Source organism: Cajanus cajan, chromosome 5 (assembly GCF_000230855.2).
Source record: "Cajanus cajan strain Asha chromosome 5, NIPB_CcT2T_4, whole genome shotgun sequence".
Lineage (NCBI taxonomy): Eukaryota > Viridiplantae > Streptophyta > Magnoliopsida > Fabales > Fabaceae > Cajanus > Cajanus cajan.
Window position 1 is genome coordinate 1,235,452 of NC_138521.1, and position 21,011 is coordinate 1,256,462.

A 21,011-nucleotide genomic window follows, 5' to 3' on the forward strand; every position below is an offset into this window, starting at 1 on the left:
ATACCCTACCCTCTAATATTTTATTAAATTTTTTAAGAATCCACTAAGCATATTAATTTGAACCTGCAGAATTTGTTGTATTGTGCTGAGTTTAAAAATAAATAAATATAGAACATCGATTGTTACTCTTTTTTTTAATCAGTATCAATTGCTGTTACTTGCTAATAAGAATATGTTGTGCATCATATTGTTGCCATTCAAGTACCTAATAAGTAGTGTTGAACTATGGTTTAGTTCAATTAAGGATACTTCCTAAAAGCTGAACCACAACAAGCAGTGTTGAACTATGGTTTGGTATTCAAGGTTCTTTAATCGTTTTGGAATTGAGCACCCCTACAACAAGGTACTTCAACATCAAGGAATTAAAACGAGAAAAGGTATTTATAGTGTGAAGTTTAAAAAAGAAAGCAACTTCAAAATTTTAAAACAATTTTGGCAAGAAAATATGATAGCAAATATTTTTTTTTAATTTATGATTTTTTTAAATTGTGAAATTACACTTAATTAGTCCTTACACAAACATGGTGATACAAATCTCCAAGAACCACGTACGAGAAATTGTGTCAAACAATTATACCATAGATGCATTCAAGAGTGCTTCTAAATCATGAAAAGCGACTCAACAAGCCAATCCGAACAACCGCACGGCTAACAGAACCAACACTTTATTTTCACCTTCCAAACTACACTTACATGTCATGTCATACATTTAAAAAGGTAACAGTGAAAGTAGGGAATAGTAGAAGAAATTAACACCCAAAACTTGTATCGCATCCATTTTTCAGGCACTTTATAACTTCAATTGTTATAGTCAGACCAAATTGTAATTGTCATTGCTAGATATATCATCAATGCCAAATCAAATAAGACTCAAATTCTTATCAGCTCAATTTTCCTATTTTAATTATTACCTTAAAGCAGAGATGTCATAGTGAAACAAAAGTTCCTAATTAAAGTAACAATGCATGAAAGAAAAAGTAGCAGCAAATCTAGAATGCAACAAAATCGTATTAAACAATCAAATCCCAAGATAGATAATCCAGCTACATGGCAAAATTCATTCTCATGGAATAACCCCAAAATGAAAAGATGAACAAAATCTATGAATCTTGCAACTCATTGAGATTTCACATGCTGCAGAACAACATTGTAAGCTTCATGTTCCTCCCCAAAATCCTGCAAGCAGCCATTAGTTAAATAATTATAATGCAATATAAACACTCTTAACAAATATTTTCATTACTAAACAGTTCATACCTTGACAACAACACAGGAGCAACCAGTAACCTTCCTAGCTTTTCCTTCTGAATCAATCTTGCACAGCTGCAGAGAGAAGTTCCAACAGAATTAATAAACAAAAACAATGAAACAAAACTAATTAGCCTAAAAGTATAACTAAAGAACGATCATGATAAATATTCAATATTAACCAACAAAAATTAAGTTTAAATGAAATTCCAAAAGAAATTAAATTATCAAGGTTCAAGGTTTATTGTCAATGACACTTACACCAGCCCATTCTCCAAGGGTCTTTGCACTAGGAACCGTCAACAGGCTAACATTGTGCTCTGCGCAAAGGGCCTTAACAAGTTTAACATAGTCAGGCTGGTCACAGTCTTCTGCTAGAACACAGAGCTGTGCAGCATGCTTCTCAATCACTTTTGCTGCTTCATGAAGGCCTCGTGCAAGACCACCATAAGCCAGAGATTTTCTGAGGACAAGTTGTAAGGCAGTCATGATATCCATTGGCTCGCCTGGAATCGCGGCAGCTGACTCGGCTGCAACAACGGCAGGTTCTTCCCTGAAGAGCAAAATATCGTGAACAGAACAACCCATTTAAGAATCGTCACTTAGATAATGATAAACAATTATCAAGAGAAACACACAGTAGGACACAGACACACTATCAAAATAATAATGGCTAACAGCCCACAAAAAAATATATAATATAATACATAAAAATATCATGAACATAGCATCCCATATAAGAATTAATACTCGGATAGTCATGAGATATTCTCAAGAAAAACACAGGCTAGGTCACACTATCAGTCTATCACCATTATAAGAATTGATGACAACTTTTACTAACAGTAACTGCCTGAAAAAGAATCATTTTCATTCGTTCCCAAATATGTAATACAAAACAGCTTGGCTGTAGGGTTTTGAAACCCAATTTTCTAACCAATAAAGTTAAATAGAATTGAATTCAGAACCAACCTATTTCATAATCTAAAAGGAACAACAATATCTACTTCCAAAGGACCCTATTAACATTATAATTCATAAATTGGACAAAACATACTCTAACAAAAATACATCCATAGAGGTCATAGATCAGAATTAATCACATGAAACAATTAAACACAAAAGCAAAATGATCATACCCCGACATTTTCCTTGTTGATCTAGAAAAACAACTCTCCTTCCTGCTCCTGCACAAACAAAACAACAAAAACAATCAGATCTTGTGCTATGTAGCAGCATTCAGACAATAATGCAAAGGCTTTATATTCTTTTTTGTTTCTCAAGTTAGAGCAAAAGCTGCCACTTCGCAGCTGCAACATTACCATACGCTAAAATTAATATGGGAAACCACCAAATTTAAAAAGCTTCAACAACCAATGCCTTCCCAACAAGACAAACTGAAATCTTTTACCATAAACCCCAAAAGTGAAAAAAATAACAAAGGATTTACGACGATTAAACAAATTAATCGAAGTTTGTTCATTATTCGGTAATGCCTAAAACCAGTGTAGTAACAGAGAGATAGAAAGGAACCTGAAGACGATTGTGTCGAAACCAGTTGCTGAGGACGGGGCTTGGAAGTAAACGATCTTGTATTTTAAACAGAGAGAAGAACCCTAGCTACAACCTCACTCTTAATTTACTAAAATGTCCATTTTAAACTGTAAATTTGGGTTCTATTGGGCCCGGGTCGACTTATATTCAATCTGCTTAACCTGGGCCTCATGCTTCAATATGCGCCTTCGGGATCATATATATACACTTCCTTTTTTTAATAAGTACACACCTTTTTTAAAAATAATAATAATTAAATTATTAAAATATTTTTATTTTTTATTTTTTTAAATTTTTTAGTTTACACTCCTAACATTTAATTTAACATTTTTTTTACATATCTCTTTCCCTTATTTTCACATGCATTCCCTTAATTTTTCTTCACCCCCACCTATTTTGGTAGTTAATTTTAATTTTTTTAGTTTTACATTATTTTTTTCCCTTTCTTTTTCAGTTTTCTCACTGATTTCACTATCCGCATAGTACTCTAAAATAGTGAAAATGTCTTTTTCATAACACTAAACTTAATGTTAAGGTTTTTGGAAGGGTGAAAGGAAAGGAAGTGTTGGAAGAAAAAACGTGTATCTAGTTTGATAGAAACTGTCGAGGACGCTACACGTACCTACAATGTTGTCGCCTATCAGTTCTATGATTTGGGTGCATGTAAAAAGGTGAAAGAAGTGAGAAAATAAAAAGTAATATAAAAATTGAGAGAACTAAAACTGACCACTGAAATAGGTGAGGAAATAAAGGAATACAAGATGGTACATGTGAAAACTGGAAAAAATAATGAAGGAAGTGTGTGAAAAGAAAAAATAGTAAATTGAAAGTTAGAGATGTACTATTAAAAATTTAAAGAATAAAAAAATTATAAATATTTTAGGATTAAAATAAATAAATAAAAAAGAGATATACTTATAACAATAAAAAATAAATAAAAATAAATAAATAAAGTGTATATATCATTAGCCTCACCTTCTTAAGCTATAGTCTAATAGAACATAGGTACACCTACATTGTATGATAAGTAAGTACACCTTTTTTTAAAATAAAATATCTTAAAATATATTTATTTTTTTATTTTTTATTTTTTATTTTTTATTTTTAGTTATCTAATTTTTAATTTAGTATTTTTTTATTTTTTTACATACATCTTTCTCTTTCTTTATTTAACTCATGATATTATATATATATATATATATATTAATTACACCTCTTTTTCTTTTTTTAGTAAAATTAAATTCTTGAAATATTATGAACGTAAAAAAAAATAACGGGAAAATTATAAATTAAACAATAAAGGAGTAAATTTTAAAATAAAAAAAATAAAAAATAAAAAAGAAGGAAAAGTCTAAAAATGTCTAAAGCCTAAATTGCGAGCCGATGGAAATAAATTTTTTTCATAAATAATTAGTAAGTAACACGTGATTATAAGATAAAATAACAACATTTTAGCGAGAACTAAAAAATAAGGAACAGTCAAAAATTTAAATGGGCAGTGAAAGTTTAGGAAGAATATATTGAGATTGAAGATATAAAATGTAAATGAAAAATATGAAAACAAATGAAAATGTTAGTTTATAGAACAAATAATCTTGTATAAATATAGATTGGACTGGTTATTAAATTTAGTAAATAAATACTTGTTTTAGATTTTGAAAAGTAAGGTACTCTCAGTAAATAATACATGTTTTAGATTTTGAATAGTAAGGTACTTGTACATTCGTACTACTCACTTCTGTTTTCATACATATTCAAACTACACTTATTTATAAAATTAAATTTTTAATTTTTAATCAACATAATTAGTAGTTTAAGTTATCTAAAAAATTACAAAGAGAATGAGAACATTCATGTAAAATATAATTGGTGAGTCTCACATATATTTTTTATTTTATTATAAATATTTATAAAATTATATAAGAAAATAATGTTTAAATTTTTTTAATATTTTTGTAAATTCAAATTGAAAAATGCTAACATAACTTAATCATTTTATAACTATATTGTAAATAAAACAAATTTTATTATATTTAAAATTTAATTTGTGTCATGTATGAAACATATATTTGGTTATACAATCATAATTATTATAGAACTAAGATCAAAACATGCTCATTTTATAGGGACTTTGTAACGACCCGCCTGGCCGTCACACAACAAAACATCACAGCACCACACAGAAAAGAGCATGCATATATATAAGCAGCTAAAATATATACACAAGGTCTAGCCTATGGCTTAATGTACAAAATACATCCAAAATTGTCAAACTAGTGGCCAAAAACAACAAAAGTAACTCCATCTGCCAGCTGCAGACATGCCTCACGCACACCATCCTATCCCTGTTCTACTCCCATACACAGTATGATTATTAAAGTTCAAACCACATGGAAACAACAAAGGGTAAGCTAGTGAAAAGAATCAGCATATATAGATATATAAGTACAACAATTATAAACAACTATAGCTTATCAGCACATCATCTAGTTCAGCAATCATCAGCATACAACTTATCACATATACAACTCACATCATTCAGCAAAAACAGTAGTAAACAAACAATGTGTCGTCAAGCATATCAGCTCGAAAATCTCCTACAACAGCTCAGCCTTACGGCCTACAACAGCTCAGCCTTACAGCCTACAACAACTCAGTCTTACGACCTACAACAGTTCAGCTTTACGGCCTACAACAATTTATATCAGCATGCAATACAGCACAACATAACAACAATAACAGCATACAACATAGCTCAACATTTTACAGCACAGCTTAAACATCATAATTCAGCTCGGCTCGACAGCATATATCGGCTTATAACAGCATATATCGGCATATAACAACATATATCGAAAGTACATATCCACGCCTGGCACACTCATGGTTGCGCTCGGCATGGCCCAACCAGAGAGCACCAAGGCTCAAACGCGCCCGGCACAATTCTAATTGCGCTCGGCGTGCTAGGGGGCAGAGACTCCAAAGAGTCTCACACACCCGGCGAGACATAGTCACACCCGGCGCAACACCAAAAACCCAAAAGCCAAGTTACTTATTGATATCGCACCTAGCGTGGTCCAACCACGCCCGGCGTGGGCCATCCAGAGGCTCCTATTCTCAAGCTCGGCCGGCGCACACAACTTTGCGCCCGGCGAGCTTGCCCAATAGTGCCCTTTAATGGTCACGCGCCCAGCGCCAAGAACTGCGCCCGGCGTGCTACCAAGCAGCAACCCTCCAAGTTTGAAAATTTTCCTCATAACCTGCAAAGATTAGCAACCCAAGCACATGCAAACCAACCAAAATGCCACATTTTCATCAAACAACAAGAAAATCAACTTATTTTCAGCATGCAACCACAAACACATCAAAATCCCCAAATTTTCATCAAACTCCCGAAATCCCGGAAAACCCATTTTCATCAAAACAGCTCATGATCTTCGAAAATCACACAAATCCGTGAGTTTCTAACTCACTCAACAAACAACCAGCAAGAATCCTAGCTTCCCTTACCTCGGTGAGACGATTCCGAGCTCCGGGAAGAGAAGAACGAGTGAGAAAATGAAGAAGGAGAAAAGATGAACGGAGAAAAACAAGTCCGCTCCTCAGCAACTCTAATCAGCACCTAAGATCACCAAGAGAAAAGAAGGACCCAAGCAAGGTGAGTAGGGAATGGGGAAGAAGAAAGTGAAGGTAGGGTTGTGAGGGAAGGAAAGAAAAGGTGGAAGAGGGTCTCACAGACCCAAACATATTTAAGCCTAAAAATGAAATAAAAGAGTATTTAAGTTTCATAAATTTAGTTCTTTTAGATATAGACTCCCTAAGCTTTAGTTTTATTGCATTATTGATAATTTTTCAATACAAATGATAATGGATTTTGTAGTTGTAGAGAAATCGACTTATCTTTAATATAGGTTGTCCTTGAGACCTTTAATAGTTATAAAATACTTAGTATGTACAATATTATAAAACTTGTATAAAAGTACTAATTTAGATATCAACCATAATAGCAAAATAAAACATTATGTATATTATTGTGCATTTTTAAAGAGGATTGATAATTAATTTTGTAGTTATAAAACTAAAGTTTGACCTAACTTATCTTTAATATAGGTTATCTTTTAGACCTTTGAGTATGCATTACTTGAAACATTTTTTAAGTTGATTTATAATATACTTGTCAAGAGTCAACAATCGTCTAGTTGGTGTTGTATTACTATTTTTAATACCATCTCGAATGTTCATTTCGTAGTTAACATATTTGCTTGTATTATTGTATAATTTGTTTAAGTGAATGTTATTTATGCATGTAACAAACTATCAAAGTAACATTTATTCAAAGTTTAAAACTTTAATTTTATCATATTTGCAATCTTGCTCGCCATGGTAAACAGACATGGAGACTCATATAGACCCAGAGTCCCTACCTAGTCATATTCTCAAGGTCAATTACTTTCCTAATAACGATTTCCTTTATGCTACTCTCGACCATAACCCGAGATACACTTGGAGGAGCATATAGGGTGTTCAACATTGTTATTGTTGGAAAATTGGCAATGGCTCTCTTATTCCTGTGTGGAATGAACCATGGTTGAGAAACAATGATAGGAGTAGGTGCATCACTTATAGTAATATGTTTGGAAGCCCCGAACTAAGAATTATCAATCTTATAGACAATGAAAAAAGGGATTGGAACACTAACATGATTAAAGAAATCTTTGAACTTGAAAAACTAGAAGGCCATCATTAGCATCCCTTTGACTAACTTGGAAAGTGAGGACAAAAAGATTTTGAAATGGTCTCTTAATGGGGACTATTTTGTTAGGTCTACTTATCAAGGTTGCATGTCTAATGTGATGGATACTAATCACTTAACAGTACTCTAGGGTGATTGGAAGACAGTGGAAGTTGGATTTCCTTACAAAGGTTAAATCATTCATCTAGAGAGTGTGCAGAGATTGCCTCCCAACTAGAACTAATCTTCAAACTAAAGTTGTACTCTGTCCACTTAGTTGTGTTCTTTGTAAAAATCACGTTGAAAATAGTTGGCATGTTTTTGTAGGATGCACAAAAGTCCAACAATGTTAGGAGACCAGCAACCTTTTTGAAGTACAAAGAGTGTTAGAGAAAGTTGATAGCATGAAGGAAGCAATTTTTGAAATGCTTCGAATTGGAAACCCTGGTTTAGCAATTGAGTTTGTTATGATTATGTGGTGCATTTGAGAAGGAAGGAATGCCATGCATAAAGGTGACCAAAAAAAGGAATCAAGAGAAGCCAGGGAACTTCTTTGGAAGCCCCCTGTGTAGGATATCTAAAATGCAATACATATGTTGCCACCTTCCTGCAGCACCTGTCCTCGTTCGATATTGGCTTATGCCTCAAAGATCATAAAGGAACGTTTATAAAGGCCAAATCGAATAATGGCCCTTCTAATCCAAACCCCGACGAATGTGAAGCAATGACTTTACTTGAAGTTCTCCGTGGAGTTATAGAGATTGTTGTAGATAGAGTTATTTTAGTTTAGTTGCTTTATTTTCTCATAATATAATTATATTTTAGTAAAAAGGATTTACAAGTCTATAATTATTTTGCTGAATTTTTTTTTGTAACTAACATATTTAAAATTTTAATTTTTTAGATAATTTAATAGATTTGAAAAAGGTTTCATAACAAAGTATATTATGGAAAAGAGGATTTATAAATCTCATAATTATTTTGAAAAAAAAATAACTGACATTTAAAATTTTTAATTTAAATTTTTAGATAATTTGATAAATTTTAAAAAAATAGTTTTAATCGTAAAAAAAAGTTTTATAATAAGATTTAGATTTTAGAGTATTAGAGTTTAAGATTTAGGATTTTAAATTTTGATTTTTGTTGAGTGACTTTATTTTCTTATAATAGAATAAATTTATAAATCTTGTAGTTATCATGATGATTTTTTTTACCTGACATATTTTAAATTTTAAATTTTATAGTTAATTTGAAAAATTAAAATAAAGTTTATAATAAAATTATCTTAAGCTAAAAAATGTTAAAAAATCATAATTACTTTTGTACGGTGTTTTAAAAATTGAACTGGTCATTAAATCGGTTAGAGTGCTGGGTCAATGAATCAAAAGTTAGATCGATGGGTCACCTATTAAATCGTATGACCCGATTTCTATTAAAAAAAAATTATGTCATACATATTTCATACCTATAAATTATAAAAAATTCACATCATACCTTAAAGAAACCAAAAAAAAAATTATATGCACATTTTCACATAATTTCATAATGTTATTCATGAGTTTTAAGTAGATAAAACAAGTTCTAAATATGAGTTTCAAAACAAATAAAAAACACACATATTCCATTCTGACTTGCAAGTAGGGATGGCAATGGGACGGGGCAGGTACGGGTTTCATGATACCCGTCCCCGTCCCCGCGAGCCAAGTTCATTCTCGTCCTCGTACTTGTACCTGTCGGGTATGTGATTTTCATCTTCATCCCCGTCCCCGTCGGGTATCGGGCATACCCGTACCCGTACCCGTCAAATTTTTTATTTTTTATTTTTTTAAAAAAATATAATATTTTTAAATTATTTTTTAATTATATTATAATTATAATTATGTTATTTTTTTATCTCATATTATAATAAATAATCACACATAAAAAAAATATTAAAATTCTTTAATATAACTAAATTGAAAGTGGGTATTAAATTAAAAATGGGAACAGGGACGGGTACGGGTACGGGTACGGGACGGGTAAGTACATACCTGTACCCGTACCCGTACCCGATTTAATATATCGGGTTTTACCCGATTTAATATATCGGGTTTTACCCGTACCCGTACCCGGTCAAACCAGATATTCTCCGTCAAAGTCGGGACGGATTCGAGTATTACCCGCGGGTACGGATATATTTGTCATCTCTACTTGCAAGTGGCATAAAAAAAAGTTACATATAACAAGTCAATAGAAAACGCAACGCGAATGGAATGGGAGTGTTGAAAGATGATGACAACGCAACGTGAAGATGGGAGGTGTGGTACGGCGAGGCAGCAACGTGACAGGGTGGCAATGCGATGGTGCGGTGGTGCGACAGTGCCATGGAAAATGGTGGCACGACAAGGTAGCAACGCAAGTCACGCAACAAGTCTATGCGATGATGGGGTTGGGGTTTCAAAATCAAAATCTCAAAGGGACTTAAGGTTAAGGAAGAAAGACGCACAGATGCAGGGACAGCATTTTAAAATTGAAGTTTCTAATTCTAAAATTTTTAAAATAAAAAAAATGATGTCATTTTAATTTTTTAAAAGAAAAAGTGATGACTCAGCTTGAGTCATAAAACTAGCGAGTCGATGGTTCAATCGAAATTTTAATCGAGTCACACTGAGTCAATTGCATATCTGATCTAATCAATGATTTGGATCGGTCAAATCATTGGTTTCTAATTCGATCTGGATTTTAAAATACTGTTTTTATAATTATTTTGTAACTAGCATTTTTAAAATTTTTAATTTTAGATAATTTGTTAAATTTAAAAAGTGTTTTCAATCAAAATTATCTTCTAAGTCACCATCATATTTCATTAAAAAAAATTCAATTTTTTATACTTTAATTAACTATAAATTACACATGTTTTAAATTTGGTAAAATTTTAGTAATTTTTTAAAATCAGTTTTGTATCAGTAAACTATTTGAACTATTTCTAATCATTTATACGTTTAAATAAGATTTAAAATGAAATTGACAACTTTTTTAATTATTTGGTTCTTAAAATAGAAAAAAAATAAAGAAACAAAACTCACATAATTAAGAGAACTTTTGATGATAAATGATAATAGTTAATGATATCATTGTTATTTTTCATTTGTGGTAACTTTTTATCCACTTCTCTTATAATAATCTTTTTACCAAAATGAGGTTAATCTTGCATCTAAAGTAAAAACTTTAAAATAAAAAAATAGCAAACAAATTTAGATATAAAAGACTATTGAGTTATAAATGAGTATTGTCCTATAAAAAGAATACACTATTTAAGTTTGATTTGAAATACAATGAAAGAAAATATTGACATTTGTTGACCATTTTATACCTTCAATAGTTTCATGGATTTTGTTGTCAATAAATCTATGTTTGAAACTCAAATATGAATTATTAGGAAAAGATCATCCAAGTTATGACATGCATAAATTCTATGATTATCATGACATAGAATTCAAGAAAATATCATGATAATTCTCTCATTGACATGCATAAAAGAGTTAAACTAATTATAAAGACACTTTTCATTAAAGAAACACGAAAGCACTAATTGAGACTGACATTAACATGCATGTGATTGAATGTGATTAAAGAAAAAAGCACATTGGATGTTCTTTGATGTTGATTATCTATTTACAATTTTGTTTCTCAAGCACATGAAATTTTAGTATGATTTTGAGTGAACTAGTACAATGCTTCTTATTATCCCAAGATAGAAGCCAAATGATTTCATAAATAAATAAAAAATATAAAATAAATAATAACAAATTTTAGTTAGAATTATATAATTTAAATAATTTTTATATCCTTAATTTATTTTAAATTCCAATTCTAATTATTTATAGATTTAATTGCTGAACAAAATATTCCTTTTTTTTATAATTTAATCACAAATTTTACACATGACACAATATAGGAATATCTAATAAGGTAAATTTGGTAGCCTATTCTTTTTATACACACATATATATATATATACTCACCAAAAGAACAAAAAAAAAATCTATTATATGTCTACTATTTCTTTTTTTTTTTTAGGCTTATGTCTACTATTTCTTGAAAATGCACAAGTCATAAAAATATATTTTTAAAACTATAAAAAAATAAAAATAGTACATTTCCAGGCTCATATTCTTAAAAATAAATTTTCAACTTTAACACTCTAAGAAATAAGGGTAATTAGTGCAAGTGTATGACACTTGTATTTCTTAAAAATATTTTAAAATTTTAAAATTTTAATATCTAGAAAAAGATATTTATTTTTCACCCTTCTAACATTTTGAACTACTCTTTTTAATCCACTCTCATTATCATTGTCATCACTATTATTATCATTTTTAACTACTTATTTGTTTATTAAAAAGTTAAGTGATTATTTCATATATTATTCATAACTCATAGTAATATTATGTTGATGTGTGATACTTTTGAATTTTTTTTTATAAACTCTTAAAATACAAGTTATTTATCTATCTCAAAATGATTGTTAGGAACTAATAATAATGACTTTATATTTTAAAAGAATAAAAATTTAAAAAAATTACAAAGATTGAAATCAAAATTTTGCTCATCAAAAATAATATTTACAAATTTTAGAATGATAAAATCAGAGAAAAAAAAATTACAAAAACTAAAAAATTTGCCTTTTCTTTTATATAGACTAAAAATATATTTAAGTCTATATAAAAATCAATATTTACAATAGTTTAAAAATGACAAATTTTAATATATTTTCTTATAACATAAAATTATTTATTATTTATTAAAATATAAAAAATAAATAATAAAAGAGAGAGAAAAAGAAAGGGGAGATCATTTTCCTCATTTCATTCTAATTTGGGCAAAATATTTTTTTAGTAAGTCTCACAAAAATAAATCCCTATTTTTCTTCTCAAACAAATGGTGAAAATATAGAATTTTAATTTTATATTATTCGTCTCTATTACTTATTCACTTTATTTACCTTCAAACAAAGAGTCAATTATAAATATTCTTAAATTATAATAAATTAATATTTTACTCTATGTATTTTACATGTTACTACATATTTATTATATATAACTAAAATTTAAAATAATTTATATATAAAATAAATATTATATATATTATATTTAAAATTTGTATAAATAAATATTTTAAATCATATAAATTATATTTTAGATATAAAAATAATAATTTATATTATGAGATAATTTTTTTTTAATTATTGATAACTTTTTTTTTTCAAAATATTAAAATATAATTCATAAATAAATATAATAAATACAATATTTAATTACATTGAAAAATTAAAAGAATCTCTAAACAAGTTCCTGACAAAGAATAACTTATTAAAATATTATTGTGCAAGATAATCATTCTTATTTAATCTATAGAAATTGATGTAATAATAAATATTTTTTAAAATGTATAAATTATATTTTTATATTTAAATATATAATTCATATTGCTTCACAAGATCATTTATAATTATTGATAACTTGTTTTAAATATTAAAATTTAATTTATAAATAAATATAATAAATAAAAAATAAAGAGGTAAAAAATTTAAAGAATCTTTAAAAATGTTCCTGTCAAAAAATAACTTTCAAACACACATTTTATTGTTATTTGTTAACACTTTGGTTATTATTTTTATGTTTTTTATTTGCATAAAATAAATTAATATATTTTTATTCTTCTTAGTTATAATGTAGCATTTTTCATCTTTTTTTTGTTGAATTTTGTATTTAAATAATTTTAATAAGTTTTGAACTTTTTAAAATAATTTAATGTCATATTTGTAATAACATTTGAGTATATATATATATATATATGTGTGTATATATATAGAGAGATTTGTTTACTCTAGAAACAAGTCTACTTAAACTTACTCCGTTCAAGAACTCATGTTCTACGTCAAATTTTAACGATTCAACCGTTGAATTTAAAGTTCTTAATGCATAGATAAAGTCTTCAAATTTTTAGAAAATTTAAAAATCATTTGATACTTCATTTCATTAACTCAAATTGACGAATAATCATAAAATCATTTTATACATTGATTTGAATTAATGAAACGAAGTATCAAATAGTTTTCAAATTTTTTTAAAAATTTATAGATTTGATCTATGTATTAAGAACTTTAAATTCAACGGTTAGATCGTTGAAATTTGGTGTAGAACATAAGTTATTGAATAGAGTAGGTCTAGATAGACTTATTCTTGAAATAAAAGGACTCCTCTTCATATATATATATATATATATATATATATATATATATATATAATGAGTTTATTTTAGTAAAAGATATTTTTATAAAAAAATATTTATATATCCAATAATATATTATTACAATTAAACAAAAATATTTAATTTTTAAAAATTTTGTATGAGTATTTCTAAAAATAAATAACTAATCATATTTTAATTATTTTTAAGAAGTATAATTATCAAAATTTGTAATTCTCATAAATCATGATTTCTAAATATATATAATATAAAAAAATCTGACTGAACACCTCTTAAGACTCCGTTAACAACTAACCCGCTTAAAAAATTAATAATATAGGGTTTTACCTTTCAATCTTTCCTATATTTGGATATAGAAAGAAATGGGTTGGAAAAAAAAAAGAGAGAGAAACGATAAATAGTTAAAAACTTTAAAAAAAATAAAAAAGTTGTTCAGATTGAAGGAAAAGAATTACTAAAAAATCAAGAACCTATTTTTTCCTTCTACGTATTTATTTGATTTTTTTAAAAAATATAATCATCTAAATTTCATTCAAATCCTGATAAAGTGATAATATAACATAATATATAAATAAAGTTAAAAATATATTTGTATAAAGTTACTTCTTAGCAAAACCAAACATGATGTTAAGGTTATCTTAATACGTCAATATCTAAGTTTAAATGTTTAACGAACTCATTTTCGAGATGGAAATGTATGCTACAATAAAATGATTTTCTTAATATCAGATCTTTAAATTTATTTTAAACAAATAGAGATGAAAAGGTTTTATTAAGAAACAACATTTATTACATTTTTCGTATTTTTAATGTATTAAATGTTTTCATTTTTAAAATGACTTAAACAAAACTCAATCGAAAATCAATCACAATCAAATGACATAATTTTTATAAGAATCAGAAAAGCAAAAGCTTTCTAGACCCAGATTTCATGCAGCCGGAATTGGTGCAGTTAGCAAATTGAAACTGTTGTCTAAAAATTAAACGATACACATTTGAAGTTCATGCATCAGGTAAAAGTGCATTCGGAGCAATCCATCACAAATCAATGCATGAAATGAATTTTGTAGTCTTGTGTTGACGCCAACACCCTACAGACAAAGCAGATTAACACACAAGCAAGAGAAAAAACATCGAGATGCCCTTTCTTGACAATGCTTAAAATCAACGAAACACAAAGTAACACATGCTGTCACAAAGAAAAGGCAACCATAACCCAAAATTGATCAAATTTTTCCACTTCGTTCTTATCCAGCTCTTGCGTCTCAGAAGAACAAGTTTCACATGTTTTGTGCAAAGACAAGCATTATGTCCTTCATAGCACACTAAAAGAATAAACCACCAATTTCATCCTCTGACTATTACTCTCTCCCCTAGATAGTTAAAGTAATGAAATTATTTAAATAATCACATAATTGAATATCCATCACTCTATTAATGTATTTTAATGAAATTTAGAAACAAACTCAAAGGATTTCTTAATAGTTGGAGGATTACTTGATATGATTTCAAATAATTTCAAGACTACTTACATAATTTGTTCAACATTAGGGAATATTCAAAAGAGAGTAACAGTTCAGGGATGAAATTGATGATTTACTCAGAAACACCAGCAGAGCTATGGCTACATTTTTTTCAGATTTTCTCCCAATGCTCTAGGAGTTGTATAAACACAAATGTCCAATTACACACACCATAAACAGCTTGTTTGTTTTCACAACGTAAACACAAGGCCTGGGTGAAACAACCACCAAAGAAAGAAATACTTCATGCCACCTGATCAAACCGTGTTACTGACCACGCAAAATCCTAAACAAACCAAAGGGCGAGTCTTTAGCTAAAGCAGCTAAGGTATGCGGTAAAATTAAGATAAACTCTTGTTTTACCTCCAATCAGCAACCGTAATGCAAGTGAATGCTTTACCTCCTCTCTCCCAAGTCCCATCTGATGCAAAAGTTCTTCCAAAATGGTTATCAATATCATTCTAAATTTGATATATACCAATGACAGACTGGAAAGTATATTAATGTCACAGCATAGTTTTTTCTTTACTTTAAAATAAACAAATAACACCAAACAGTAAAGTTCCTTTTATGAGCTATGAGCTCACTACCAAGAAAACCAAAGAAATGGGTAACAATTTAAAAGCAAGTGCCGAGAACAAAAATAGTTCAAAAACCAATTGCTGGTGGCTCTCAACAACTGCCTGCCCCCACCCTTCCCTGAAAATATCCTGATCACAGCACTTCAAATAACTTAAGAATCAGTTTATCATCTTATCAGATCCAGTGATCCTGTAGTGAAATCGAATTCATAGGCTACAAGATGCAGTGCGTGTTTGGATTGGTACCCACTGCCCAGGATGCACATTAGCCTGCAAAAATCCATTAATAGTTGTTTTTTGCATCATCTTTGACATGATTTCACACTAAATGTGAATCCTGGACGAGAACCAAACACACACTACATCTCCTAGCCAATGATTCATGACCATGTGAAACCAAACCTAGGGTCTATTTGGATAACCTTCCTTACCTAGAAAAGTAAAATACAAATAAAAAAATGAAATAAACTTTTTGTAAGTTGAAATTAACTGCATAAACACCTGTTAATTTCTCTAAATCTGATTTTTAACTAATACATAAATTAATTTTAGCTTATAAAAAATCTTATTTCAATTTTTGTTTTTATTTTTCTCTGCTAGAAATATTTTTAGAGAAACTTATACAAAGAGGTCATAAATCAAACTGAAAGTAAAACAAAAACAATAACACAAAAAGAGAGTGAGGCACAAACAAGTGGAGAAAAGAAAGACCCTTAATGCCAAAGGTTTACATTAATAAAAGTTGGTATTTCACCGAAATATACAGCAGTGGAAACAAAGAGGGATAATCTACCAAAGTTTTAAACACTTTTTTGTGGACTAATTTAAGTTGATCTTTTTTGTTTGTTTTTATTTAGATTTTTTAATTTTTAATTTTTCAATAAGAACCCTGTCCATTCTCAACACCTAACCCATACAAGACGCCGGCATACTTCTCCAAGGAGCCACTAAAGAAATTGTCCTTCAATTTCCTGAATGTACATGAAGTGAGCAAACTGTCGGAACCAGCCTGGTGGCAAATCCCAACCCTCTCAACCTCCAAGAGCTCGGCGAGCTTGTTCAAGCCGCCATGGAGGCTATTGCAGAACTTCATAAGGTGCTTGATGTCGTAGACGGTGGGGAAGTACATGTTGATCAAGTTGAAGAACCCGACTTGCGTATCAGGCAAATTCTGACAAGTCAAAAGCTTGAGCAAGTAGCCGAAATCGTAGCCGCTGTGGAAAGTTACCCAATGGATGTTGTCGTTCAAAACGATGCCGGAGGACATGAGGAGCTCCCCGAAACGACGGGCGTCGATGCCGTTTTGGTTGTTCTTGGTGAAATCGATGCCGCTCTGGCGGAGAAGCTCGATGGAGTCGTTGGCGAAGACGTCCTCGTTGACGTTGAACTCGCGGAAGTTGAATTGCCAGATGCAGCACGTGTGGGCGGGGCCGCACGTGGGGAGGTTGCCGTGCTCGTCGGAGAAGGTGAGGCCCAATTGGATGAGCTTGAGCATGTCCACGTTGTCCTTTAGGGTTTGGTAATGGTAGTCGTAGCTGTTCTTGAAATTCCCCACCGGTCGGAGAACGATTCCCGGAAACTCCGTGTCCATCGCGATGTACGGGTAATCGTCCACGATTTCCCGGATCAACGCGAACTCCTCTTCCAGGTTATCGTTCCACACCTCGCGAATCTCGATCGAGTCGCTTTTCGCCAAAATCAGCGGCATTCCTTGCAATCACTCCACCGGATCTGTTAATGTCAATGTCAAATTCAAATTCAAATTCAATCAGAATCAGAATCAGAATCATCCAATCGATTAATTAAACGAAATTAAATGAATTGAATTTCGTTACCACCTGGGTCGGGGAAGGAAGTTGAGGAGGAGGAGAGAGAGGGAAGAGATTTGTGGGGGAATGAAAATCTCTCCCGTGTTAGGGTTTTCTTTTTTCTTTTGTTATCAAAAGCGCAAGTGGGCGAAAGAAGGGGAAGGAGCTGCATATGCAATTTTCTTTTTCTTCCCAATTTGTGGCCATCGGATTATTATTATTATTATTATTCCTCCCATTCTTTTTTCTTCACATTTTCTTTTTCCTTTTATTTTCTTCTGGCCCTATTATAATTTACACATTATATATTATTATTTTACTGTTTGTTTGTTTCCTACAAACCAATTCTTTCTCTAGAAATGTGTAGAGAGAGAGAGAAAAGACCAACCATGTTTCTTGTTTGTTTTGCATTACGTTAGATACGATATTTTCTAATCAAACAAAGCCTTTTAATGGTTGCAAATGTGTACACCATGCCCAACCATGTTCTCAACTTCCACCCCTCTTTAACCATTTTCTTCACTGTAAATTAATCCAAATTATATTTCTACATATAATAAATAACCAAAAAGAAAAATAATTAAAGCTTTTAGTATTTTTAATTCAGCATCAAATTCGCCTATTAATTATGTTCATTCAACTCAAATTATGTTTCAATATAATATAAAAATATTTTTGAATTTTTTTATTAATAATAAAGAATATTTTTATTACACTTCTAAACTTGTATTTAGACATATTGATCATATTATATAATTTTTTTTATGTATCGTTACTTGTAAATTAAACGTCAAAAAAAAAAAAAAAAGGAAAAGCAAAACGTGAAAATATCAAACAGCTAGCAAGAAATGACATCCTGTCTAAGAAAATGACACCCTACCCAATTTAACACCGGTTTGAGTTCACTAATCGAGATTAAACTTTGCTTTAAATATCTTTTTACTCTCTCATATTATTTTTAATTCTTTAAATTTAAAATTAGTTTTTTTTTAAATTTTATAATTTTTTAAAAAATATTTTAGTCTTCAAAAAAATCTTATTTTACTTTATATTCAAATTTTGTTATAAAATTTATTCAATATTATCACATAAAATCTACTTATTTATGTTCTTTTCGGTAAAAATATCACATTAAATTTTAATTGATATTATTTAATTATTTCAACTTATCATTTTTAAGTATGTTATTGGTAACTTGAGAGATTAAAATAAAATTTTTAAAAATTATAAAAAAAAATAATAATAATTTTAAATTTGAAAGATAAAAGTAAATTTATTCTAAATTTGAAGGATTAAAAACATATTTAAATCTTAAACTTTTATATAATTAAGTTTATAAAATTTCATATAGAATTAAAAAAATAATACTTTGTCAAATTACTTAAAATTTAATAAATAATTAAAAATATAAATATAAATCACTCATCGATTTGATTAATTAACTTTACATTCCATGTAAAAAAAATTAAATAACATTAAAGTGAAAAAATAAAGTTGATAATCTATTTATGTGTTTATACATGTAGTAAGTGAGAAATTTTATTATGAATATGTTAAAAGAAGTAAATTATGATTTGTTAAGTTAAAAGATGATCTTTTATTTATCAAGTTTTCAAAATTTTAATGATAATAAATAGAATTTTTTTTAAAGGAAAAGTCTTTTTGAGAAATACAAATTAGATGAAATATAAGACACAAATTGTTAAATAAATAATATGTCATTAGATGAAGCATATAGTCTGACTTCATAATATCTTAAATGCATATCATTTATAATGGCTAACGACTACTTATTATATGTCTAAGTGATTCCTTAATATATCGAACCAAGAAAATTCTTTGGAACTCACAAATTTGTTAAAATGAATGAAGTCATGATTTGTGCCAAAACCAAGGATAAATGAATCTCTAAAATGATAGAGAAAGTTTGCAAAAGTTGATACAAAACCTGCTCCTTGCTAACACACGTTACAAATAGTCCATTCGGTATCATGAAGTTGATATGTAACCTCTTTGATAAGATAATAAGTGACAATTTGGTGAAATGCAATTAATGTAAGCATTTAATAATCAACAGACACTTCTCATCTCAAGAAACATGTAACAAAGACAGATGAAGCAAGCTTGTGAAGAATCTTCAAGGTTTTGCAATGATCATCTCTACTTAGACTATTATATAAGAAGTTTCACGATCAAAAAGAAAAAAAAAACTTTTGCAAAAAATCAATATTCATTCATTCATTTGGTAAGACTTATTTTCTTAATTGGTTGTATTACATTTTGTTTGTAAGACAAAACATCTGTAAAAATTTACCCATATATAATTGTTGTTATAAGGTTAGACTTGAAGAGATTAATTTGTCTGCAAAAGAATAATTGTTAGATCTTGGAGAGACTTGACCGTAAAAGAATACTTGTTTGAGCTTAAAGAAGTTTGTCTGCAAATAAATACTTGTTAGAACCTATAAAAACTTGACTGTAAAAAAAATATTTGTTTGCATTTGAAGAGGTTTGTTTGTGAAAGAATAATTGTTTGAGCCTATAGAGGCTTACCTACAAAAGAATACTTGTTTGTGCCTAGAGAGACTTGACTGCAACGTAGTTAGTAGACTGGAACGGGGCGTTCCCAGATTGGAACGGGTCGTTCCCAAACTACTAAAACAAGGGTGATTTAGTAGCTCAGAACGGGTCGTTCCCAAACTGGAACGAGCCATTCCAAACTAATAAATAGGCCTATGAATCTTAGACTGGAACGGGCCATTCTAAAATGGTCATTGTGAGTTAAATTCAACTCCAGAACGGACCGTTCTAGACGTGTTAGAAAGGGCCGTTCTGGTTTCAAAATAGGTCGTTCTGCATGTGAATTTTACACATGATGAAGGAGCCTAGAACGGGTCGTTCCGGATTTGGAACGGGCCATTCTGGCCAGTTTAGACTTCTATAAATAGAGGTTGTGCAATTGAGGAGAATGACAGGTTTTCAGAGAGAAGTTTTAGAGAGAAGTTTTAGAGAGAAAGACTCTGGATTAGGAAGCTTGCTTTGGGTGGATTGAAGTCCCGGGTTGAGCTTTGGAAAGGGAATTCCGCTTCTTCTCAGTTCTTGGCTATTCTGAGCTAATCTTCAGGTGAGGGAAGCTAGAATGTAGGTTGTTTAATTTCAGGAGAGTTAGGGAAGCTTTATGCATGATGTTCTTTTGTTGAAATAGTTGAGTTGTTGGGTGCTTAAGTTGATTTATGCTGTTTATATTGTGTAAGTTGATGTTGAGATTTCCGTTGAAGTACTTTTGTTATAATTGTAAATCAGTTTAATTCCA

General features: G+C 29.8%; 2 protein-coding genes across 2 annotated transcripts; both read right to left on the reverse strand.

The window, feature by feature from the left end:
* Positions 1-990: 990 nt before the first annotated feature.
* On the reverse strand, positions 991-2,930 carry LOC109812982 (small ribosomal subunit protein eS12). Its single transcript, XM_020377071.3, has 5 exons — positions 2,782-2,930; positions 2,388-2,435; positions 1,510-1,801; positions 1,258-1,323; positions 991-1,176 (listed from the first exon to the last, which is right to left on the reverse strand). Exons 2-5 carry the CDS (start codon positions 2,393-2,395, stop codon positions 1,117-1,119), a joined length of 426 nt encoding a protein of 141 aa, XP_020232660.2. The 5' UTR covers positions 2,396-2,435; positions 2,782-2,930; the 3' UTR covers positions 991-1,116.
* A 13,655-nt stretch (positions 2,931-16,585) lies between these two features.
* Positions 16,586-17,901, reverse strand: LOC109789461 (putative CCR4-associated factor 1 homolog 7). The gene is made up of 2 exons (XM_083074692.1): positions 17,729-17,901; positions 16,586-17,621 (listed from the first exon to the last, which is right to left on the reverse strand). The coding sequence occupies exon 2, from the start codon at positions 17,596-17,598 to the stop codon at positions 16,768-16,770; it is 831 nt and encodes a 276-aa protein (XP_082930818.1). The 5' UTR covers positions 17,599-17,621; positions 17,729-17,901; the 3' UTR covers positions 16,586-16,767.
* Between the last annotated feature and the right edge of the window lie 3,110 nt (positions 17,902-21,011).